Genomic DNA, 27,117 nt, shown 5'->3' on the forward strand with positions numbered 1-27,117 from the left:
ATGGGCAATAAATGCTGCCTAGCCAGCGACACCCTCATCCTGTTACAGAATTCTTAAAAAACTTAATCTGCCACCATTCCGCCTATTTGTCGACATCTTTCTGAAGTTCTACACTAACCTTCTCTCACTTTTATAATGGTTCCAGGTTTAGTATCATATGCATTTTAAGTTTCACAGCTACCAAATGGGATTTGGACTCCGTTTTCATCATTTCCCAATTCTCTGGATTTCACATCTTGTAACCTTACCACTTAGCTACTATATTGAAGATTAAAGATTTGAATGCATGAATGACTGTGGGCTTTTGAATCCAGTAGTGTTGCTATTACATGATCATCTCCCCCTCTTAATTAATAAATAATAATAATTAATTAAATAATGGCAATCAATTTCCTTCAAGGTCTAACTGTATAATAGTAATGTTATGATTATTCTGTACTGAATTGTCTGCAACTAGAGGAAGATATGTTTGACTGTTTTGGTTTATGGCAACCTGGGCTCCAGAAATACAGTACATGGGAATTGTCCTGATCAGATTTTTAGAATTTTATGAAATTATTATTCCAATTGACATCTGGCTGTATATTCTTTGCTGTATGATTTGGATGTAAAATGATATTTTAAAAGTTATTTACAATTTCAAATTGTTGATTTTACTTTATTTTCCTTTTTCAGAATGCAATAGTTTCTTTCAAAGAAATATGTGGCCTGTCCCCAGTTTCTAATCTAATACAGTGCTTTATGGCATTGTCGACATTTCTGAACAATGATAATATACCTATTGTCGTATTGAACCTAAAAGATGATTACCCTACAATGGAGCCACAAGGAGTAATTCCAGAAGTCCTGAAGAAAGTCGTTACTGCATATGATGTTGTAAGTAGCCAACCAAACCTACACCCACTTCTACATTAAAGCAGGCGATGTTGCGTGTCTTAGGCATTCGGGCACAAAACCTCCACATACGTTTAGGGTGCAGCATTGACTTTATGTAATGTAATCACATTATTTCCTGCTATCTGTGCAGCACTGTTGAATTATATATAACATTTGATAATTATTTTCACACTTACTGTAAAACATATCTATTCACTGCAGGTGTCAAAAATAAATACTTTATTGTTGTGAGTTAATGAAGCGACGTGCTTGACCTTTAATTGCCCCTGGAATGGGCAGCAAGCAACTCTGGTTGTATCAAAACCTCCATAAAGCCAAAAGAAAAGGAAACAGTCAGACAGACCATATACATTGATCTCAGCATCAGAAATGACATTAGCAAACCCAGTCCTGTCAACTGTGCACAGTCCTCCTAACATCTGGGGGCATGCACCAAAATTGGAGAGCTATCCCACAGCATGAAGTGGCTGTATTTACAGAATTATACCTTGCAATGTCCTGGACGTGACCATCAGATTCCCAGGCTATGTTCTGTTCCACTGGCAGGGCAGACTCACCAGAGATGATAGGACAATGGTATGTCAGGAAGGAGTTACTCTAGGATTCCTCAATATTGACTCCACAAAATCTCATGGCATTAAATCAAACATGGATGAAGAAATGTACTGTTCATTACCACTATCGCCATCCATTAGCTGCTGAATTAGTATTCTCTCATGTTGAACTCTGCTTTGTAAACACTGAGGATAGCTAGGGCACAGAATGTATAGAATAATTGGGGGATTTCACTGTCTATCCTCGAGTGGACATCACCTATCGCATTCTTAAAGGCATAGCTGCTCAATTGCATTTTCAGCAGATGGTGAAGCAACCAACAGGAGAGAAAAAAATCACTTTGTCACTGATGCTAGTGATAATGTTGGGAGGAATGACCACTACGTAGTCTTTGTAGATCCATCTTCTGATTGAGGATACCATCCATTGTATTTTGTGAAATTACCATTGTGCTGGTGGGATAGACTTTGAACAAATCTAGCAATTCCATGAGACCATCCATGAGATGCTGTACATCAGCAGCAGAATTTTATTCAACTACAATGTGTAATCTCATGGCGCAGTATATCCCTCGCCCTTCCATAACCATCAAATCAGGAGATCAGTGCTGTTTCAAAGAAGAAAGCAAGATGGCATGCCAAGAGCAATAACAAGCATACGTGAAACCGTGGTGTCAACTTGGTGATGCTACAACACAGGACTAGTTGCATGACTGTTATGGGGTAAATCCCTCTGCTCATTTAAACCTGACACACACACAAGCTACCCTAGTGCTGTACTCTGTTAAATTTCGAGAGGCAAAGAACTATTCCAGATTTCACTATTTGGAGTAAAAGTTAACAATTTTATTCTTTAAGTCCAACAGAGAACATTAAAACCACAACTATTTTCAACTCCTTTCTCTTAATCTCCTTTATCTTCTACCTCCCACTCTACTATACTAGTCTGATTTTTAGAAAAAAAATCCTGATTAAGATTTAAGAAAAATAATCATGTTTCAAAACCAGCGAGTTTTGTCGATTCTCCTTTGTAGATTTTCCTCTGTATTTTCCTGCGTTGTATTTTCTTCAGTCTTCTGCTGCAAAACTTTTCATATGGACAGGTACATTTCAGAGAACTGTTCGGCTAGCAGTCTGATTTTGTTGGTGCTCTTTACAGTTTTCCCTCTAACTGTTCAAAATGTCTCATTTTATACACCAAAACATTGGATCATTTCATTGGTTTGTTGTCATCCCAAGCAGTAAAATTAAAATTTGATTGGATTTTGGTCTCTGAGGCATAATTTAAACTGGCCGAATTTGAATTTGGTTTTGTACCATGGAAACACATCACCAGCTATTTATGCCGACTAAATGTTGTATTTTCAAATTATTCAGCACACTCTGTGCTTTTAGTCCTTGCCAGCTTCCTCTCTCTCTTAAAGGTGCAGTACACACCTACACCTTCATAACAATGACAACCAGTGAAAGTAGCATGCAACAGACAAACCTGGAGCCAGTAGATGAGCTTTAAGGTCTGCAGTCCTGCCACATCCAGTCATGAATGGTGGTGGACAACTAATGAGCTAACAGGAGGAAAAGGATCCACAAATATTCTCATATTTATCCTCAGTGATCAGCACATTAGTGCAAAGGACAAGGGTGAACTATTTGCATCCATCTTTTCTGTCTCATCCTGCAATTATCAACCAATGTGATTCCGTCCATATGATATCAAGAAATAGCTAAAGGCACAGGATATTACAAAGTCTACAGGCTCTGACAACATTTTGGCAGCCATACTGAAGGCTTATGCTTCAGATTTTGCTGCATCACTAGCTAAACTGTTCAGTACAGCTACAACATTGGCGTCTTCCTGACAGTGTGGAAAATTGCCCAGATGTATCCTGTATGCAAAAAGCAGAATAAATCCAATGCAGCCAATTTACTACCGTCAATCTATTCTCGTCATCAGAAAATTGAAGGAATGCTATCAAGCAGAAGTTGCAAAAGAATAACCTGCTCACTGATGTTCAGGCCACTCAGCTCCTGACATCATGAAAACCATGGACAAACGAGCTGAACCAGAGATGATATTAAGGCCACATTTGACCAATTGTGTTATCAAGGAGCCCTAGCAGAATTGGAGTCGTTGGGAATTGAGGGAGAATTTTCTGCAGGTTTAAGCTAAATTTAGAACAAAGGAAGATTGTCACAGTTGTTGAAAGGCATTCATCTCAGCTCCAGGACATCTCCACTCAAGGTAGTGCCTTGGGTCCAACAATCTTCAGCTGCTTCAATTCCTCCTTTCCATCATAAGGTCAGAAATCGGGATGTTCACCAATGCTTGCGCAATGTTAGCATCATTCACGATTCCTCAGATACAGAAGTAGTCCATGTCCATAAGCAGCAATTGTTAAGTGGCAAGTAAAACAGCCATAGAAGTGCCAAGCAATGACCATCTCCAACAAGAGAAAATCTAACCACAGCCCTTTAAAATTCGAAAGTATTATCAATGCTAAATTTCTTACCGTCATCATCCTTGAGTTACCAGTGACCAGAAACTAAACTGTGCCATATAACTGTGCTCTTATACTGTGGCTATAAGAGCAGGTCAAAGCTAACCACCTATCTCCACACTGTCCACCATCTACAAAGCCTAAGTCAGGAATATGCAGAGGAACCTTGATTATCGGAAGAACACAGGCAGGGAGCATTTTGTTTAGTTAATTGAATGCCGGATAACATAGTTTAACCAAGCATCAGGACCTTGTGATCTTGCCAGATAATCTGATATTTGGATAATCGAATACTGGATAATCGAGGTTCCTCTGTAATTGAATCCTCTCATCTTACCTTGATGAGTTCAACTTCAACAACACTCAAGAATTTAAACAGCATTCAGCAGAATGCTGCCTGCATGATTGGCAGCCTGTCCACCATCTAGAATGTGTTCACTCTGTTCTTCCCCAATACAGTGGCAGTAGTATGTCCTGTTTACAAAATGTACAGCAATAATCGATCAAGGCGCATTCAAAAGCACCATCCAAACAGCAAATTCTATTATCTAAAAGAAAAGGGTAACAAATGAATATGAACACCTGTTGCCCTCCAAACTATAACCATCCTGTCTTGGAACTATTTTGCCATTTCATTATTGTCACTTGTCAAAATCCTGGAACGACCATCGTGATAACACCATAGGTGTCCTTCACCCCAACAATTGCAGTGGTTTAAGAAAGCAACTCCCCATCACATTCTCCAGAACAATTGAGTACAGGCAATAACTGGTGGCCTAGGCAACATCCCAGAAATAAATGAAAAAAAATAACAATTGCATACCCGAATAAACCTGGCCCAAATATGAAAATGTGACTGGTTTCCAGGGTGATGTGCCCATTGGATTAGAGTTGGCTTTGATTAGCCTCAATCTAGGGTAATGTGGGAAAAGAAATGCGTGGCTAGGGGGTAGTCGCTGCACCCACCTGCACACTTCCCTCTGACTTTCTGACCCTTTCCCATGTTTGCCACCACATGAGGCCCAACCAAAAAGCACTTGTTTTCTTGCCATGTAGACGACTGAAATCTGGGCATCCAGCTGTGATCTCCAGGATCCAGAAGTTGCTGTTCTTTGATTTCAGTATTGTCGTACAGGATTTCACATTCAAAGGCTTGTGATTTAATGGAAAGATTTTAAGTGGTCTATTTGAACATGATCTAGTGAGCTTTCTTATTGTGGGTGTGTGGAGCCTGTCATCTGAAGATTTCCACCCCCATACTTAGTGCGTGGTAAATTTCAGCCAAAGTTTCTATGCACTTAACTGCAGTTGAGTGCTCCATTAAATACTATATCACACTGACTTTGAGACACTATTTGCAGACTACATCTTACTGCAGGTTGGGTGATGGGCAGAGATATCAGTGTTCGATTTAAATTAAACTGAGTTCCAAGTACTGGATTAGTGGTGCTGGAAGAGCACAGCAGTTCAGGCAGCATCCAACGAGCAGCGAAATCAACGTTTCGGGCAAAAGCCCTTCATCAGGAAACAGTACCCCTATTTGCATATGTTAATGAGACTTGTGAATAATTATAATTGTTTTCATGGTCACTGCACTAAGTTTGTACGTTTTCTCATGAACAACTTTAGCCTCCATCAATATTTGTCTACTCATCCTGCAGTATAATTAGAAACATCAAGCAACTAAGCTAAAATCAAGAACTGTGAATAAACATTTGAAACAAGAACAAAAATTGCTGAAGAAGCTCAGCAGGTCTGGCAGCATCTGTGGAGAGAGAAAAGAAATGACATTTTGAGTCCGGTGACCCTTCTTCAGAACTGATAGTGTATGCTATATATGCAGGTGACAGGGAGTGTTTGTTGTTGTGGGGGGGGGGGGGTGGGGGGATGTTTGGGAAAGGAGTGAGCAGACAGGAGAGGTTGGAGCCCAGAGAGAGAAAATTAGGCAGGCAACAGTGTGATTGATATTAAGCCAGGGAAGAAGAAAACCTGATAACTGGGACCATTAGAGGGTGAAAATGGGTTGGCTGTTCTGAGTGCAGCCCATCTCATGACAGGGCCTGGGGTGTGTGGGTGGACAAAAGCCATGGAATTAGGTGTTCAGTTTCTAAATTATTGAATTCTACATTGAGCCCCGAAGTCTGCAGGCCTCTCTTGGAAGCTGAAATGCTGCTCTTCAAGCTTGCACTGCAGCAGGCCCAAGTCAGAAATGTTGACCAGGAATTATGGTGGTGTGTTAAGAGTCAGGCAACTGGAGACATGGGGTGGTTTTTTCAGACAGAATGAAGGTCTTCCATAAAACAGTCTCCCAGTCTGCACTTCACCTCAAAAATGTAAGAGAGACCATTTTGTGAGCAGTGAATACAATAGACTAGATTATGTAAAGTGCAGGCAGATCACTGCTTCACTTGGTATGTATGGCCTGAACACTGGTATGTGAAGAGAGAGGAGGTAAATGGATAAGTGTTACACCTTCTGTGATTGAATGGGAAGGTGTCCTGAGGCTGTAGAGAGGTGTTGGGAGTGGAGAAGGAGTGACCAGGGTGTCTTGGAGAGAATGGTCCCTGTGGAAGGCTGACAAGGGAGGGAAGGGAATTAGATGTCTGGTGGTGGTATCCAGTTGGAGGTGGAGGAAATGATGTCTTACGATCTTTTGGATGCGGAGGCTTGTGGGTGGAAAGTGAAAACCGTGGGACCCTATCAGTGTTGGTGGGAGGAAAGAGAAGTGGTGAGGGCAGAAGTGTGGGAATTGGGTCGGACACAGCTAAGAACCCTATCAAACACTGGTGAAGAATCCTTGGTTGAGGATAAAGGTTGCCATTTCTGAATTCTCCTGTGGAAGGTGGCATCATCAGAACCGGTGTAACGGAGCAAGAGAAACTGGGTAATCGAGTAGAGTCTTTACGGGTTGTGTGCTTTCTACTCCAGGTAACTATGGGAGTCTTTAGGTCTATAGTAAATATTGGTGGCCAGCCTATCTCCAGAAATGGGAACAGAGATGTCAAGGAAGGGAAGGGAGGAGTCAGAGATGGACTAGGTGAAGGTGAGAGCCAGGTGGAAATTGGAAGCAAAATTGATATAACTTTTACAATTCCAAACAGGAGAGGGAAGCAGTACTGATGATGTAAAAGAGTTCTGGGGAAGGATCCAAGTAGGATTTCATCAAAGAATCTTCCTCATACCCCATAAAGAGACAGGCATAACTGAGGCCCTTGTGAGTACCCATGGCCACACCTTTGACCTGAAGAAAGTGAGAGGATTTAAAGGAGAAGTTATTCAAAGTGAGGACAAGCTCAACCAGGCAGAGGATGGTAGTGGTGGATAGGAATGGTTCAGGCCTTCTTTCTGAGGAGAAGAGGGGAGCCCTGAGACCATCCTGATGGAAGGATAGACGTTTAGAGGGGTTACATGTCCAATGTGAGGAGGTGGCAGATGGTGCCTGCTAATTGGGAATTTTGAAACTGACATTAAGAAGCAAATTGCATTTCTTACAATCTCATCACTCCTTCCTTGCCACCACCACCCCTCCACCCCTGTCATTAGCATAAAAAACATATTTTCTTCGCTAATATCAGTTCTGAAGATGGGTCACTGGACTTGAAACGTTAACTCTGAATTCTCTCCGCAGGTGCTGCCTGAACTGCTAACTGTTTTTTAAATTCACTGTTGGGATGTAGGCGTTGCTGGATGGCCTTTCGAAGGTGGTGATGAGCTGCTTTCTTGAACTTTTGCAGTCCACCCATTATAGATTGACCCACAATGCCCATGATTTTGACACAGTGACACTGAAGGAACGGTAATATGTTTCCAAGTCAGATGGTGAGTGGCTTGGAGGAGAACTTGCAAGTGATGTTGTTTCTCAAGCATCTTCTATTTTTGCATCAAACAACTATTCTATCTCACACAGATTTCCTGTGCTATGCCACTTTAAGAAATCCATGTCTGGTTTCAGTTTTAAATTGCTTTTTGAATTACTGCTATGCAGCAGTATGAATAAAGGAAGTGTTCAATATACTGTTTGTCTCTTGATAGATATTGCATTCAATATGATTGTTTTGATGAAGTAGCAAGTAATGAGTAAAAGGTGGATGATTTTGGAGATGATTTCCTTCCAAATAAACTTGTTGGACTATAACCTGGGTTGTTTGATTTTTAACTTCGCCCATCTCAATCCAACAGCAGTACCTCTACATCTTACCTTTATTTGAAAGACCTAGTACAGAGCTTTGGAGAGTCAATCTAAATGTTACTTGCCCTGATTTGTTGTGCACATTCCAGGAACAGATATGTTTTCACAAATTTCATTGTATTTATTAAGTTTGTCAGAACAAGTACAAAGTAAATTATACTTAATCGCAGAGTGTTTTTCAGTCACTCCACTATGGGACACCATCTTGCATTTCTGATTGACTGACTGGGGACATATCTCTTATTCTCTGCTTTTGTGTAAAGTTCTCCTGTTTTCCTATCTTATGATCCAAACCGCCAAGAATCATTACTTATTAACCCTTACTATCCACTACTCGCTGTAAATGATCAGAGACATTCTGAGCTCTAATTGGCTCATCACTGCATGGACAACATATTATTAATCTCAGATTGGCAGTATATGCCAAATTCCTAAGGTTTTTGTGACACAGTGAGAGTCTCACCTACTCCAGTGATTAATTATATCTCTGAACAGCCTGATTAAAATGTGTCTATACCCAATTCCTAACTTAAAAATCACACAACACCAGGTAACAGTCCAACAGGTTTAATTGGAAGCACTAGGTTTCGGATTGCTGCTCCTTCATCAGGTAGTTGCCCTGACGAAGGAGCAGCATTCCAAAAGCTAGTGCTTCCAATTAAACCTGTTGGACTATAACTTGGTATTGTGTGATTTTTAACTTTGTATACCCCAGTCCAACACCGGCATCTCCACAGTATGACAATTCCTAACTGGTTTCCTTAAAAGTAATGGTGAACTTAGTGCCATCACTTCCTACTGTTTCCTGATGCATTCTTCTACCATCAAAGCATTTTGTAAAATCACTCCTTTTATATCAGCTTGTTTGTATCAACCTGCCATTTAATAATCAGCAATGTGGCATCAATGTAGCCAATTAGGTGTCTTGTGACAAAGCTCACCTTTAACAAGGGTTATGCTGTCCTTGGCTTTTTTTTTTCGGACAAATTGTAAACTACACAGACTCCAAAAAGTCTAGGGTTGAAGGATTTTAGGGCTAATTTGATAATAGCTAACAGATACTGCCTCAGGCAGAAGTCCTTCACGTTTTTAAAAAAAGAACACTCCTTCCTTCAATGAGAGTGGCCAGTTCTCCCAGCTTAGCCTTTCTTTGGTTTGGTTTTAACAGTAATGTGGAAAAAGGGTGCAGGACCCACAGAAGCAGGTCCTGGCTGGTTCACTCTCTCTGTGACTTCTATCCTGTAAGAACCTGTGTTTGGTTTTACCTTTTGTGGCAAGGGGTGTTTATGGGGATTGTTGCAAGTATTTGGAACAGCATCATTAAGTTGGGATGATCTGTTGGATTTTAATAGAGGTTAAGTTTTGTGTTATTCTGTTTTCTGTTGTTTGTGTTTTATTCAGTAATCTTGTAAATGAAGTCTGTTTTGTATAAGACAAAGTGGTTTGACCAGCATAATTTCTCCTGAAATATCCATTTTACACCTGCTTAAAACAACTTGCAAAGTGAGGGTCTGGGCTGTCTTCTTGAAATGTTTCTAGGGGGCTGGCCTGGTCTATAGCAGTCTATCTAGGAATATGTAGTATCGCCTTCAAGTGAATTAATACTATCCCAAATATCCTAATGCATGAAATGATTCTCCAAAGCCTATCAATAACAAGAGCAATGTGTGATTCCACAACTGTTGATGCCTAAGCAAAATTAAATTTAAAATGATCATACAAGCTAATGTACATAGACCAGTTACATAAAGTTACAAAACTAAATAATTCAAAAGCATAACATGTTCACATCTGTTGGCCTAAGTTTACATTAGCCTCAGCCATAAAAACAACCATAAAAACATGATCTTATTTTTGAACTGGGTCATAGGGCTATTTTCTCTTACAGAGAATGTTTTACGATTAACCACAATTAAACAATATAGTTTATTTTCTCATTTGCTTAAGTCAAATTCTTTGAAAGATAACTCAATCTGACAGCATGAAATGTGCATTGTGTAACCTTTGAAATAACTCCTCAGAGGGCAGTATCTCATCGCCAAGTTACCTATTATTTACACATGCATGGTACTTACACTGGTCCAGCTTCCTCAGTGTGAACAGAATCTCTAACCTTCTGTTTATATATGTCAGCCAGGGCTCCCTGATTGGGGCTGTTAACTTTGTCCAATCAGGGAACTCGTGTTATGAGGTCCATCTGGATGATCTCGTTACAATCGCTCCAACCTTCATAACAGCTACTTAAAATCTGCTGTCTTCTTTAGGGCATGTATCCATGTTTGATTAATAGACTAAAAGTGGAAAGCTGTTTATCTTTTGTGCTATTTCATCTATTTTCCATTCTGTCATCCCTTCTGTTCCATATGTATAAGTCTTCCTTACTTGCGCTTCTTGAATTAATAGGACTACTGATGTATTCTCGATAGGAGTGAGAGAGGCAGGGTAGTTGTCATGGGGGACTTCAACTATCCAAATATTGACTGGGATCACTACAGTATGAGTACTATAGATGGGTCAGTTTTTGTCCAGTGTGTGCAGGAGGACTTTCTGACACAGTATGTAGACAGGCCTACAAGGGGCGAAGCCACATTAGATTTAGTACTGGGTAACGAGCCTGGCCAGGTGTTAGGTTTGGAAGTAGGTGAGCACTTTGGAGACTGCGATCACAATTCTGTCAGGTTTACTTTAGTGATGGAAAGGGATAGGTGTACTCCACCGAGCAAGAGTTACAGCTGGGAGAAGGGAAATTACGATGCAATTAGGAAAGATTTAGGAAGCAGAGAATGGGGAAGGAAACTGCAGGGAATGAGCACATTAAAAAATGTGGAGCTTATTCAAAGAAAAGGTCCGGTATGTCCTCGATAACTATGTACCTATCAGGCAGGGAGGAAGATATAGAACGCGTGAGCTGTGGTTCACTAAGGAAGTGGAATCCCTGGTCAAGAAGAAGAAGAAGGCTTATGTTAGGACTCAGGGTGCTTGAGGGTTATAAAGAAGTCAGGAAAGACCTAAAAGGAGAGCTCAGAAGAGCTAGGAGGAGACATGAGAAGTTGTTGGCGGATAGGATCAGGGTTAACCCAAAGGCTTTCCATAGGTATGTCAGGAATAAGAAAATGATGAGAGTTAAATTAGGGCCAATCAAGGATAATAGTGGGAAGTTGTGTCTGGAGTCAGAGGAGATAGGGGAAGCACTAAATAAATATCTTTCGACAGTGTTCACTATAGAAAATGAAAATGTTGGCGAGTAAGATACAGAGATACTTGCATCTAGACTAGAAGAGATTGAGGTTCACAAGGAAGAGCTATTAGAAATACTGCAGAGTGTGAAAATAGACAAGTCCCCTGGGCCGGATGGGATCTATCCTAGGATCCTCTGGGAATCAAGGGAAGAGATTGCCGAGCCTTTGGCATTGATCTTCAAATCATCATTGTCTACAGGAATAGTACCTGAGGACTGGAGTATAGCAAATGTGGTTCCCTTGTTCAAAAAGGGTAGTCGAGACAACCCTGGTAATTACAGACCAGTGAGTCTTGCTTCAGTTGTTGGTAAAGTGTTGGAAAAGGTTATAAGAGATAGGATTTATAACCAACTAGAAAAGAATAATCTGATCAGGGACAGTCAGCACGGTTTTGTGAAGGGTAGGTTGTGCCTAATGAATCTTATTGACTTTTTTGACAAAGTGACCAAACAGGTAAATGAAAGTAAATCAGTTGATGTGGTTTATATGGATTTCAGCAAGGCGTTCGATAAGGTTCCCCACAATAGGCTATTATACAAAATGAGGAGGAATGGGATTGTGGGAGACATAGCAGTTTGGATGTGTAATTGGCTTGCTGAAAGAAAACAAAGGGTTGTAGTTGATGGAACATGTTCATCTTGGTGTCCAGTTACTAGCGGCGTACCGCAAGGGTCGGTGTTGGACCCATTGCTGTTCATCATTTTTATAAATGACCTGGATGAGAGTTTGGAAGGGTGGGTTAGTAAATTTGCGGATGACACTAAGGTCGGTGGAGTTGTGGATAGTGACGAAGGATGTAGTAGGTTGCAGAGAGACATAGATAGGATGCAGAGCTGAGCTGAGAGGTGGCAAATGGAGTTTAATGTGGACAAGTGTGAGGTGATACACTTTGGATGGAGCAATCGGCTAATGGTAAGATTCTTGGGAGTGCAGATGAGCAGAGAGATCTCGGTGTCCATGTACACAGATCCCTGAAAGTTGCCACCCAGGTTGACAGGGTTGTTAAGAAGGCATACAGTGTTTTGGCCTTTATTAATAGAGGGATTGAGTTCCGGAACCAGGAGGTTATGCTGCAGCTGTACAAAGCTCTGGTACGGCCACACTTGGAGTATTGTGTACACTTCTGGTCACTGCATTATACGAAGGATGTGGAAGCTTTGGAAAGGGTGCAGTGGAGATTTACTCAGATGTTGCCTGGTATGGAAGGAATGTCTTACGAGGAAAGGCTGAGGGCCTTGAGGCTGTTCTCATTAGAGAGAAGAAGGTTGAGAGGTGACTTAATAGAGACATACAAGATAATCAGAGGGTTAGATAGGTTCTCCCTGTCCACCCTTTTTCCAAGTATGGGAACAGCAAACACGAGGGGACACAACTTTAAAGTGAGGGGAGATAGGTTTAAGACAAATGTCAGAGGTAGTTTCTTTACTCAGAGAGTAGTAAGGGTATGGAATGCTTTGCCTGCAACAGTAGTAGATTCGCCAAGTTTAAGTGCATTTAAGTCGTCATTGGACAGGCATATGGACGTACATGGAATAGTGTAGGTGGGATGGGCTTCAGATTAGTATGACAGGGCAGCGCAATATCGAGGGCCGAAGGGCCTGTACTGCGCTGCGCTATGTTCTATGTATTGTTCAAACCATTGTGACCCCAGATGTTGTTTCTGGACAAGTCAGATTCCAGACTGAAACCTGGCTCAATATACTGGCTTTTTTTCTTACTTTAGCGAGTTCCTATTATTTAAATGGAGATTGACTGCAGAAAATTACAAACCAAAATGACTTTGGGAGTCATCTTCTATGAATCACAAAAAAATTTCATCCAACCTCAATGGATAATATGGAAGACAAATGGAATGTTGGCGTTTATTTCAATGGGATTGGAATATAAAAGTTGGGAGGTACAGTAGCGTCTCGACTTATGAACTTAATCTGTTCCGGGACCCGGTTCGCAAACCGAAAAGTTCACAAACTGAATCAATTTTGCCCATTGTTCGGATAGCGTAAGAATGCATGGACGTAGCAACGAACGCTGTTCACAGTGCACGTGCCAAAGACGAACTGAATGAGATCACGCGGGGCCCGAGAGCTTTTGCGTTCAACAAGCGTGTAGCAAAGCAGAACAATGAAGCCACGTGGTCGCACATGGGCTTTTTGCGTTCATACCTTCGTTCATACCTTGAATTTCGTACGTACATGGAAGCAAAGTTTTATGTACAATCCTGTTTGTAAACCAATTTGTTCATGAACGGGGTCGTTCATATGTCGAGGCGCTACTGTATTTCTAAAAGTGGGCAAGGCACTAGTTGGACCACAGCTGAAATACAGTGAACAGTGTTGGGCCTGTTACCTCAAGGAAGGTACACATGAATTGGAGACGTTCCAAAAAAGGTTCACTAGTATGCTACAGATGCGGAGGGACTATCTAATGAGGAGAGGTTGAGTAGATTGGACCAGCAGTTGTTTGAATATAGAAGAATGAGAGGCAACCTCACTGAAACATGTTGGATTCTTAGAGGATTTGCATGAGTAGAAGCAGAAAAGCTATTTCCCCTTATGGGAGAGTCTATGACCAGAGGATATAATCTCAGAATAAAGAGTCACACATTTAAGACAGGACTTTCTTCTCTTAGAGGTTTCTGATTCCGTGGAGGGATGTTGAGGCTGGGTTATTAAGTATATTAAAGACTGAGACAGACAGATTTTTAGTCAGTATTCAAGCGTTTCAGGGTAAAGGCAAGGAAATGGATTTGGGGATTAATAGATCCGCCAAGATCTCATTGAATGGCAGAGCAGACTAGGGCTGAATAGCCTACTTTTGTTTTTTATAGACTTTCACTGAAACACTAACACATAATGCAACAGACCCAGTTCTAATAGTAAAGCAGAATTTATTATGCAAAGAAAATGATAAAATAGAATAACTAAAGTATTTACATACAGCATGCATTAAAGGATTTCAAAATATATGGCAAAATACCAGTTCCAACTGCCTCCCATTATAGTACTCAAAAACCAAAAGAACTTTCTTCCCTGTCCCATAGCATTTAACTTAGTTGTAGTTTCAATTCACAGTTATGAAAATCTCTTCCTTGATTCATCATGATGTGAAGGTGCTGGTGATGGATGAGGGTGGACAAAGTCATATGCCACCAGGTTTTAGTCCAACAGGTTTATTTGAAATGACAGGTGATGAAGGAGCACTAATCTGAAAGCTTTGATTTCAAATAAACCTGTTGGACTATAACCTGGTGTTGTGGTACTTCTGACTTTGATTCATCATGTAATGGAGCTTAAATTTTCTTAGTTTCACAAAGCCACTTTGGGTTTTAACCAAACATTTCTGATCTGGAGCTTTTAAACTGAACTCCTTAGAGTGAAGTAACCTCTTTCTTAACAGGCATAAAATATATCCTTTTCTCAGGAGCAATTGTTTTACACATCTAGCTTCAGCCAAGACATTTGCAAAATGTCAAAATAAAAATAAAAAGGCTTCTATAAGCAATTGGTGTTTCCTCCAACCAAGGGAAAAATAAAATCAATTTCTGACATCCCGAATTGAAAATTTAATACATATCTATTTACTTCGTTTGCTCTTAAAATTCCACAAATGTAAACAAATTCCTATTAAGCTTTCAAACTATCTCTCAGACTATTGAAACAGAAGATCACCATAGCAACAGAAATGTCTTCAAGTTAATCATTTTGACCCACAGAAAACACACATACCACTAATTCAAAATTCAAATGTCCAAAATATACCATTAAAATATACATAAATCTCACACTTTGTATCACTGAGTAGTTCAGAAGTCGCAGACGTCATTATCTTATGGGTTAAATAGCTAATGAAGCTATTTAAAAACCTGCAAAATAAAATGACCACTTTCGGAGACACTGGCACAATTACGTCTAACTTCTGAAAAAAAAGAATAACAGGGTTAAAGACAAAACCATGGTCTTGAAAACTGTCAGCAATGCAAATTTAACATAATTACAGCAATTTTCAGGATTAAATCTAACAGTGTTAAAACCTGGATACAGTGGGGCCCCTATTTATGGATGTCCATTTTACGAAAAAGCGTACTTATGAAAACAATCTTATACAATGGTGTATTAACAAAAATTTTAAAGATCTGACACATGACTGTCTATTTGATGTTATTCTCCATTATGTTCCAACTTTCATACAAATCAACTTGCGAATGTACTCAAGAGTGGAACCCATTCACAATTTTGGGGTTTATTATAATTGAAGTAATTAATAGTGAGAATATCTTGGTAATGCAATTAAGAATTAGTACACTCATTGATGAGCTTTTAAGCTCATAAAGTGCAAAGATTAGCAGATGCACTTGGAAAACTTGCAATGTGAACCAATTCTACAAAAATTTCTTTTGTATGTTAATCAATAGATTAAGAGATGAACAGCTGTGTGCTGACATTAAGAAAGGTGCTTCTCACAATTACAATTAGATTTGATAGGCTGAAAATTTTGAAAACTTTGGTGAGTTGAGTCATGGGAGAATAAAAGAATGAGAGAATTTAATCAAAAGAATCAGCTGTCAAGTAGTTTTAATGGTTGCGCCATGAATTGGGGTAGCCTTAGTTTTTGAAGGGTCAAATGCATTTCCATGATCAAAGAAGGAACATTAAGTTTGGAATCAAGTGCAGATGTGAGAGGCAATGCTGTATTGGTATTGTTGCTGGACCAATAATCTACAGACAATAACGTACAGGAGACTTGGGTTGAAATAGCAATCTGTTGGCAGTGTCCATATGGGATTGCCAAGTTTAGAGCCCTATGGGTGCTGAGCAGGTAGGTCAACAAGTGAAACAGAGACAACGGAGTCATTAGGTCTTTCACACAACACCAGGAGAGGTACAGAGCATAACTATGGCCTTTGTAAAAATAAGCTTGGTATGGCTAAGAGATTAGGAAGTTTGAACAGTACTGAAAACTCCTTTAAACCCAAGAAATGCAGACACCCTTCAAACGTCATGCCAAGCAAATATTCCTGAAAACTCATGGCCTAGTTTATTTTTCCTTCATGCTGAACCTCCAAACAATCTACTCCTTCAATGGACAATCTCTATTTAATGCTGCTGAAATAACTTAATTATTGTCCTCTAGTTAATTGATGATTATTGCATGCATCAGTGACCTTTCCAAATGCATAAAGCTGATACTTTATTTACTGAAACAGAAGGGTTTATTTTAATCATGCCCTCCTAGCAGAAAATATAAGTTGGCAGTTCAAATGGTACCTGATTGCCTACATTGCCTTGAGCCATCTGTGATTTATACAAAACTGATTAGATATTTTTGCTGTCTAAGTTACTCATTTTACAATACTTACAGTGGATATTGCATAAAATTGGCTATGGCATGTTTTGTTTCCTTCTGTTAATTTTCACATGCATTGCAAATTATTTTAAATTATGTGCTTTTTGTAATTTATTTAACATGTTGCTATCCTTGTATTTGACATCACTATTCAGGGGTTCAAGATCTGTTCTATATTACATTGGATAATCTTTCCCTCACTCTTCATTTCACACCAGACAATGAATAGCACTGACATTCCTTGGTCATAAGCCAAGTACGAACTGTGGGTTATTTTCTTATTCATTTTTCTTGGCTTTTTATAAGTTTCCAAATGCGTGTTCGTGGCACAGAACCTTGCCTACCGTAGCATATACTAGGGAATCTGGGTCAGAGGTCACATGACACCAGGTTATAGCCCAACAAGCTTATTCAAAATCATATGCTTTCAGGGCACTGCTCCTTCATCAGATGAAGAGAAGCTCATAGAGATATGACAAGCAGAGAGATCAAAAGTTCATACACACCATGTGAGTGGAGTGTCGACAGGCTAAATAATAAGATTTTAATGATACCGAACAATATGGTGGGGTTACATGTAGGGCGACATGAACCCAAGATCATGGCTGAGGCTGTCTTCATGGGTATAGAAGTTGGCTATCAGTTTCTGCTCGGTGATTCTGCGTTGTTGTAAATCTCAAAGGTCACCTTAGAGGACACTTACCTGAAGATCGGAGGTTGAATGTCCTTGACCACTAAAGTGTTCCCTTACTGGGAGGGAACATTCCTGTTTGGCGATTGTTGTGCAGTGTGCATTCATCCGTTGTTATAGCACCTGCATGGTCTCACCAATATACCATTCCTTGGGGCAACCTTGCCTACAGCATATGAGGTAGACAACATTGCCCAAGTGATGTCTTAATCTCTCTGCCTATAAATTCTGTACCGTGTGCTTTACTTCACCTGATGGAAGAGTAGTGCTCCGAAAGGTTGAGACCCAGGTAATGTTCTGGGAGCCCAGACTCAAATACCGCCACATCAATTTGAATTTGAATTCAATAAAAATTTGGCATTGAGAGTCTGATGATGACCGTGAACTCATTGTCAATTGTTGGAAAACCCATCTGGTTCACTAATAAGGAGGGAAACTGCCATCCTTACCTGGTCTGAACTACGTATGAGTCCAGATGCATAGCAATGTAGTTGACTCTTAACTGCTCTGGGATCTAGCCAGTGACCCATGAATGATTTTTTTTTAATGGCATTGAGATAAATGATCAGCTATGGTCATATTAAATGATCTGGCAGGCTTGAAAGACCAAATAGCCTGTTCCTGCTCCTAGATTTTATGAAACATGTAAGATTAAAATTCACTACTCACTAATTACCTACACAAAACAGCCAAACTAAGGGTCATTATATAGACTGCTACTATGGTTTTGAAGAGATTAGAAAGGCATATAATGATAAAAAAAAGTACTTTCAGAGGAGACTTCAGTAAACAAATAGAAGCTGGGAAATTCAAATTGTTTAATACTTAAATCAGTAGATGGAATATCTCACTGCATTTTGACTCAGTGCATTAAGGTGGCGATTAGAGGCAATGCTCATCTTAATCTATGATTTGAAATGACCTAGAAAATTAACAGGAAATGATTCTGATAGCAGTACTGTGGAACAGCAACCACAGTATAATAAAGTTTGCTATAATCTAGAAGTCAGAAACACCAGAAGTCGGTGCAACATTTTTAACAGGATGAAAATCAATGAAATTAAAAAACTAAAGCAAATAATCTTGGAAAAGTAATTCCAAGTACTTTGATAGAAGATAAATGGAGCAAAGATACAATGTTGAAGATGGAGAACAAATAATTGCTCACAACTAAGAAGTTTGAGATTAAATAAATGTGTCCCTCTTCTGAAGGCATTACCTCCTTTTTTTTTCTTACTGAGTTATGTGTCTGATTACATGCTCCCTTCAGGTAATATTTACATTGAGTGTTGGTAAACCACTTTACTTCTATCCTCTCTTAAGATCTGCATCATGTATGACCAGCCTGGTTTAGCTGCTTGAAGTCAGCTCTCAAGCCTAACCAATGGTCTTGCGACCTTTTGCATCTTCCCTACCTTCCCGGTGGAGATGAGCAAAAATAACACAAATAGCATTTCGTGTCAATTTTACATGATCTGAGTATTTCCAGTGTTTTCTCTTTTTGTATTTAAGATTTTTAGCTGCATTGTTTTGGTTTATTAACACAGATTTTTCTTTTTGGCTTGGCTGCTCACCGGAAGCATTTATTTGAACCATGTGAGAAAATTATTGGTGTGATTAAATGCTTGTAGCTCACAAATACGAGAGACCTAGCCATAGATCTCCACCCATTGTGAAGTGTAATGCAATTTATTTATCATGAGAAATTAAAGATGACAATTGAAACCAATCTGGTAATTCTGAGAAGTGTCAAGTCAGTAAATAATAATTAGGGACTCCACTCTTGGGAAATAAGGCAGGGCAGGTGACTGAGGTGTCTAGTGGAGGAGCACTTTGGGGCCAGCGACCATAATTCTATTAGATTTAAAATAGCGATGGAAAAGGATACACCAGATCTAAAAGTTGAAGTTCTAAATTGGAGAAAGGCCAATTTTGATGGTATTAGGCAAGAGCTTTTGAAAGCTGATTGGAGGCAGATGTTCGCAGGACGGCTAGAAAATGGGAAGCCTTCAGAAATGAGATAACAAGAATTCAGAGACAGTATATTCCTGTCAGGGTGAAAGGGAAGGCTGGTAGGTATAGGGAATGCTGGATGACTAAAGAAATTGAGGGTTTGGTTAAGAAAAAGAAGGAAGCATATGTCAGGTACAGACAGGATAGATCGAGTGAATACTTTGAAGAGTATAAAGAAAGTAGGAGTATACTTAAGAGGGAAATCAGGAGGGCAAAACGGGGACATGAGATAGCTTTGGCAAATAGAATTAAGGAGAATCCAAAGGGTATTTACAAATATATTAAGGACAAAAGGGTAACTAGGGAGAGAATAGGGCCCCTCAAAGATCAGCAAGGCGGTCATTGTATGGAGCCACAGAAAATGGGGGAGATACTGAATGAATATTTTGCATCAGTATTTACTTTGGAAAAGGATATGGAAGATATAGACTATAGGGAAATAGATGGTGACATCTTGCAAAATGTCCATATTACAGAGGAGGACATGCTGGTTGCCTTGAAACGGTTAAAGGTGGATAAATCCCCAGGATCTGATCAGGTGTACTCGAGAACTCTGTGGGAAGCTAGAGAAGTGATTGCTGGGCCTCTTACGGAGATACTGGTATCATCGATAGTCACAGATGAGGTGCCAGAAGACTGGAGGTTAGCAAATGTGGTGCCACTGTTTAAGAAGGGTGATAAGGACAAGCCAGGGAACTATAGACTAGTGAGCCTGACGGTGGTGGGCAAGTTGTTGGAGAGAATCCTGAGGGTCAGGATGTACATGTATTTGGAAAGGCAAGGACTGATTAGGGATAATCAACATGGCTTTGTGTGTGGGAATCATGTCTCACAAACTTGATTGAGTTTTTTGAAGAAGTAACAAAGAGAATTGATAAGGGCAGAGTGGTAGATGAGATCTATGTGGACTTCAGTAAGGCCTTCGACAAGCTTCCCGATGTGAGACTGATTAGCAAGGTTAGATCTCATGGAATACAGGGAGAACTAGACATTTGGATACAGAACTGGCTCAAAGATAGAAGACAGAGGGTGGTGTTTTTCACACTGGAGGCCTGTGACCAGTGGAGTGCCACAAGGATCGGTGCTGGATCCTTTACTTTTTGTCATTTACATAAATGATTTGGATGTCAGCATAAGAGGTACAGTTAGTAAGTTTGCAGATGACACCAAAATTGGAGGTGTAGTGGACAGCGAAGAGGATTACCTCAGATTACAACAGGATCTGGACCAGGTGGGCCAATGGGCGGAGAAGTGGCAGATGGAGTTTAATTCAGATAATTGTGAGGTGCTGCATTTTGGGAAAGCAAATCTTAGCAGGACTTAATGGTAAGGTCCTCGGGAATGTTGCTGAACAAAGGGACTTTGGAGTGCAGGTTCATTGAAAGTGGAGTCACAGGTAGATAGGATAGTGAAGAAGGCGTTTGGTATGCTTTCTTTTTTTGGTCAGAGTATTAAGTACAGAAGTTGGGAGGTCATGTTGCTGCTGTACAGGACATTGGTTAGGCCACTGTTGGAATATTGCATGCAATTCTGGTCTTCTTCCTATTGGAAAGATGTGAGACTTGAAGGAGTTCAGAAAAGATTTACAAGGATGTTGCCAGGGTTGGAGGATCTGAGCTATAGCGAGAGGCTTTCCCTGGAGCATCGGAGGTTGAGGGGTGACCTTATAAAGGTTTATAAAATTATGAGGGGCACGGATAGGGTAAATAGGCAAATAGGTAAATAGGGAGTCCATAACTAGAGGGCATAGATTTAGCGTGAGAGGGGAAAGATATAAAAGAGACACAGAGGGTGGTATGGTTATGGAATGAGCTGCCAGAGGAACTGGTGCAGGCTGGTGCAATTGCAACATTTAAGAGGCATTTGGATGGGTATATGAATAGGAGAGGGTTTGGAGGGATATGGGCCAGGTGCTGGCAGGTGGGACTAGATTGGGTTGGGATATCTGGTCGGCATGGATGGGTTAGACCGAAGGATCTGTTTCTGGATTTGTGGTGCTGGAAAAGCACAGCAGTTCAGGCAGCATCCGAGGAGCAAGAAAATCGACGTTTCGGGCAAAAGCCCTGATGAAGTGCTTTTGCCCGAAATGTCGATTTTCTTGCTCCTCGGATGCTGCCTGAACTGCTGTGCTTTTCCAGCACCACTGATTCAGAATCTGGTTTCCAGCATCTGCAGTCATTGTTTTTACCCCGAAGGGTCTGTTTCCATGCTGAACATCTCTATGACTCTCTGACTCTTAAGTACAGGATAAACGATTTTACTTTATTCATTTAAATCTAAACTCTTCCAAAAAAAAGTAGTGTTTTGATGTTAACCCTCATCAGGTTTCAACTCCTGGTGCTGCACCAAAATAACACAAATCACAGTCACAAATGACTTTGTAACTGTGAACATGGTGAATCATTCCTCTTCCTCATTTTGTAGCCCTTGACACGGTAGTTGACCACACTACTTACCTCCATTGTGCTGCTCAATGGACTGCACTAATTTAGTTCCAAACATATGTAACCAATTAGGTTAGATTCCCTACAGTGTGGGAACAGGCCCTTCAGCCCAACAAGTTTACACCGACTCTCCAAAGAGTAACCCACCCAGACCCATTTTCCTCTGACTAATGCACCAAACACTACGGGCAGTCTAGTATGGCCAATTTACCTGACCTGCACATCTTTGGACTTTGGGAGGAAACTGGAGCACCTGGAGGGAACCCACACAGACACAGGGAGAATGTGCAAACTCCACACAGACAGTTACCCAAGGCTGGAACCGAACTTGGGTCCCTGGTCCGATGAGATAACAGTGCTAACCACTGAACCACCATGCTGCACCAATTTGGGCAGATAATCTCCAACAGTAGCTACACTTTTCATTCCTGGACAATTAATTCTATAATCCTTACCAAAACAATTCTTGGCCCCTCTCCATCCTCTATGCTACTTTATAAAAAGTAAGGAAGACTAGCATTTATATTGCACTTTCTATGACTGAGGGGCAATCCCAAAGCCTCTTAATTTACATCCTCAGCCATTTTTGGTTGGTGGCTGAATCAGCACATTTTGGAATTACAAGTTACAAATGTTCAGGGTTTTGACGTATAGTCATGACGAATATCAAGAGCCAACTGTTAGATTCTCTTTTGTTTGATATGGTTCATTGCCTGGCATGAATGTTGCTTGCCAATTATCAGTCCTAGCTGGATCAGGTCTTACTGCTAAAGAACACAAGGTGTTCCAATGTCTGAGGAGGTGCTAATGGTGCTAAACTTAGTGCACTTGCCAGAAAGCATCCCCACCTGTGACCTTATGGAAAGTCATTGATGAAGTAACTGAAGATAATAGAACTTTTAATACAGACACAACTTTGACGAGCTCCTGCAATGATGTCCTGGGACTGAGATGATTCAGCTCCAATAACCAGAGTCATCTTCCTTTATAGATATGACTCCAACTAGCAAAGAATTTTCCCTATGATTCCCATTAAATCTTGTTTTGCTCCTTCAGGCCACACTCTGTCAAATCATTTTCATTTTGCCTCTGGAGTTCAGCTCTTCTGTCTATGAATGGACAGCAGCAGCTGGATGGGCCTGGCCAAAGATAAACTGAGCATTGGTGAGCAGGGTTTTATTAAGCAACTGCTGCTTGAATACGATTTTAATGAGATTGTCCTTTGAAAATAGACAGAGTGGTAATTTACCAGGATAGATTTATCCTGCAAGGCAGACCTGAGGAATTTTTAATATTGCCAGATAGATGACAGTGTTGTAGCTGCACTGGAGTAACAATTTCTGGAGCACAGATCTTCAGTACCATTGTTGGAATATTTCAAGGCTCGTAGCCTTTGTGGTATCCAGTGTCTGAAATTGTTTCTTGGTATCACATTGGAGTGAATTGACTGATAATTGCTGTCTATGATTCTGTAGCTCTCTGGAGAAGGTGAGTCACCCACTGGGAACTTCAGGCTAAAGATTGTTGCAACTGCTTTTGCCTTATCTTTTGCACTGATACACTGGGCTCTTCCATCATTGAGAACTGGATAATTGCTAGGTGCACAGCTATTTCTGGAGCACAGGGTTTCACTACTATTACTGGAATGTTGTCAGGGCCCATAGTCTCTGCAGTATCCATTGTCTTTAGTCTTTGCTCATGATTCAGTATTAGGTTTTTGGAAGTCCACAATGTGAACCTCTACTTCTGTTGTAAATGTTGTTGCAAGATAATTATCAATATGCTCATCATTTTCTTATTTTCATTGACAATATTGCCATTAATAAATTTTGAAGGTGTCTGCATTGTTCTTGTCAACCCTCTTTTCCTAATAGATTTTTAAAATTAATTGTTAATCTTGATATCCCTTTCAAGTTTCTTTTCATATTCCAACCCTGCAGCTGTTCCTATCTTCTTTGCTACCTTTAATGTTGTTTATAACTCTCCCAGTTGCCAGGAGGATGTTTCCTTTTACATGCATGTGTTTTCTTTTAATGATATGTTAAGTGTCGCCTTTTTAGACATTTGCGACTTGCTTTTGTCTCTTAGAGTTCTTGTGACTTCTGGTTATACGCTGACTCTATATCACATTAATTTTTTTTTTTTTAATTCTTCCCACTGTTCTTCTGTCATTTTAGGCATTAACTAATTTTATTTCAGTTTACTGTGGAGAGCTCTGTCCCATTGCATTCACAGTAAGTCCATAAGATATAGAAGCAGAAGTGTCCCATTCAGTCCATTGAGTCTGCCCTGCCATTCAGTGAGATCGTAGATTAGATTACTTGCAGTGTAGAAACAGGCCCTTCAGCCCAACAAGTCCACACCGACCCTCCGAAGAGCAACCCACCCATCCCCTACATTTACCCCTTCACCTAACACTATGGGCAATTTAGCATGGCCAATTAACCTAGCCTGCATATTTTTGGACTGTAGGAGGAAACCGGAGCATGCTGAGGAAACCCACGCAGACGCTGCCTGAGGCGGAAATTGAACCCAGGTCTCTGGCGTTGTGGGACAGCAATGCTAACTACTGTGCCACTGTGCTGCCCATAGCTGATCTGACCATCTTAAACTCCACTTTCCTGCCTTGCCACCATTATCCTTGATTCCCTTACTGATTTAAAAATCTATCTTAGCCTTGGATATATTTAATGACCCAGCTTCTACACAGGAAAAATATTCCACAGGTTCACAACCCTCAGAGACAATAAAATCCTCCTCACTTCAGTCTTTTTTGGCAACCCCTTATTCTGAGATTATGCCTGCGAGTTCTAAACACCAGTACAATAGTAAACAACATCTCAACCTACCCTGTCAAGCTCCCTAAGAATCTTGCATGTTACAAAAGGTCTCCTCTCATTCTTCTAAATTCCAAGTACATGCCCAACCTACTCGATCTCTCCTCGTAAGAATATCCCTCCATAGCTGTAATCAACCTGGGATCTTTCTCAGGACTGTGTCCAATTCTGTCTTCTCTCTGATAAAGAAACCAGATCTATTCACCATATGCTAGGTGTGGCCTTGTATGGTTCTCGTGAAACTTTCCTTTCTTATACTCCATTCCCTTTGAAATGAAGAGCAGTAATACATTTGTTTTCCCTATTATCTGTTGAATGTTAATCACTTTTTGTGATTCATACAAGAGGACCCCCACATATCCCCATGCCATCCTTACCTAAATCTAGATAATAGTAGCTGAACATGTCCTACTAACTTAAATTCGGGCATCTTTATTGTAATTTCTTCCTGGTCCATCTCAGATCCACCTGGTGAGCTCTTGCATTGACTTGCATTGTCTCTCCGCATCCATAAACAAACTTTTCTCTCCAGGAAGATCACTGACTCTCTCATGTTGTCTGTATTAATATTCTTCTGGAGCAGTGGAAATGCCAAACCGCATCAACAATCATGTGTATCTCAAGTGCATCAAGAATGTAGTTAGAAAGCTGTTGCTTTCATCTAGCTTCATTTGTCAGGAACCATTCTTCGCATCTAGAGTGGTAACGATTTTTGTCTTTGCAATTTCCTTCCACAGTTGCCATGGGATAGTGATATCTCTTCAGGATTTAATTTAGATTCTTTGAGTCAATGCATACACTCAGCTTTCCATGTTAATTGACGATTACCATGCTGCTAATCCATTGAATAGGCATTTGTCTTGCTGTCATGCCCACAATGCGTAGAAAAAAGTATAGTGCAGTGCTTTATTTAAGAATTACGTTAGCAGGCCATAAGCTTTTAATACTTTTTTTCATGTGTGCAGAGGAGAATCATCAATATTCCTAAGCCTTGTCAGCATTGCTGTGACTCTGCTTCTGCCTGTTTTATTAACACTGCCCTGCTTTTGCTGGGGCTTGCCTCAGGTCTCCAAATTGGCCAGCAACTCTTCTGGCAGTCACCTTGGCAGTTAATTGCCAGCTGTTGGTAAGATGCAGCTGTAGATCCCTCTGACCACTGAAGAAGAATTGCCTCATCTTTCAGACCCAATGGCCCTTTACTGCCTATCTTGCTTATCAATAATATATCAACTATCTCCTTAAAAAATATTTAGAGACTCTGCATCTGCCAACTTTGAAGCAAGAAATTCCCAAAACTCTCAATCCTCTGAGAGAAAAATATTTCCTTATTCCTCTTTTAATTGGGCAATCCCTTAAGTTTAAACAGTGGCTCCTGGTTCAAGATTCCTCCATTAGAGAAATCCTTTCCACGTCCACCCTGTCAGTTTTCTTAGGATATTGTGTGTTTCAGTCAAGTTGCATCTTCTAAACTCCAGCAGATACAAGCCTTGCCTGTCCAAACTTTACTCATGAGACAGCTATTTTGTTCCAAGAATTAGTTTACCAAACCTATTGTCAATTGCCTCTGATGCATTTACATCTTTTTTTACATAGGGAGGCCAATACTGTGCACAGTATTTCAGATGGGGTCTCACTAAAGCCCTGTATAATTGAAGCATAAATTCCTACTTTTACATCAGAATGTTGCAGTCACCATAATCCCAAAGGATCATAGGGCTTCCCTCTCATTAGAGAGAGATAACTGGTGGTGGTTTAACCTGAGGGTCACCATGCCTCAGGTGAGAGCCAAGATTGCGAAGGTGGAACCTTGATGGTAATCTCAGCCAATGTGGACATTGAACCCTCACTGTTGGCATCAGACTGCATTGCAAACTAGCCATCCAACCAACTGAACTAACCGATCCTCAATATCATGCATACCATTGCATTCAATTATCCTCCCAGTAAACGATAACATTCTCTTTGCTTTTGAAAATATTTGCTGTACCTGCATGCTAATTGTTTATGATTCTTGCAGCTTGACATCCAGATCCCACCACATCTCTCAGCTCTGCTGTTTCTCACCATGAGATATGCTGTTTTTTTATTCTTCCCAACAAAATAGACAATACAAGTTTCCCACATAATACTCCATTTTCCAGATCTTTGCCCACTTACCAAACTTATTTTACCCTCTTCTAGCCTCCTTGATCTTCACAACTTATTTCCTATCTGTCTGTGTCATCAGCACATCGAGCTACTTTGGGTCTCTTCATCCAAATAATTTATATAAATTATAGATTAACAGAAGTTTTACAAAATAGGTAGGTTTAACAATGCTGGATAAAAACAATGACTGCAGATGCTGAAAATCAAATACTGGATTAGTGGTGCTGGAAGAGCACAGCAGTTCAGGCAGCATCCAACGAGCAG

The 27,117-nt window shown here is 40.4% G+C and overlaps 1 protein-coding gene across 1 annotated transcript in view; it reads left to right on the forward strand.

Annotated features, from left to right (window-relative positions):
• The window catches only part of plcl2 (phospholipase C like 2), a 278,448-nt gene that overhangs the window by 200,703 nt on the left and 50,628 nt on the right, over window positions 1-27,117 (forward strand). The window contains exon 3 of the mRNA XM_072575710.1: window positions 676-876. Coding sequence (XP_072431811.1) covers window positions 676-876 — 201 coding nt within the window. The remainder of the gene's footprint in view (window positions 1-675; window positions 877-27,117) is intronic.

This window comes from Chiloscyllium punctatum, chromosome 8, assembly GCF_047496795.1.
Source record: "Chiloscyllium punctatum isolate Juve2018m chromosome 8, sChiPun1.3, whole genome shotgun sequence".
In the NCBI taxonomy this organism is placed as follows: domain Eukaryota; kingdom Metazoa; phylum Chordata; class Chondrichthyes; order Orectolobiformes; family Hemiscylliidae; genus Chiloscyllium; species Chiloscyllium punctatum.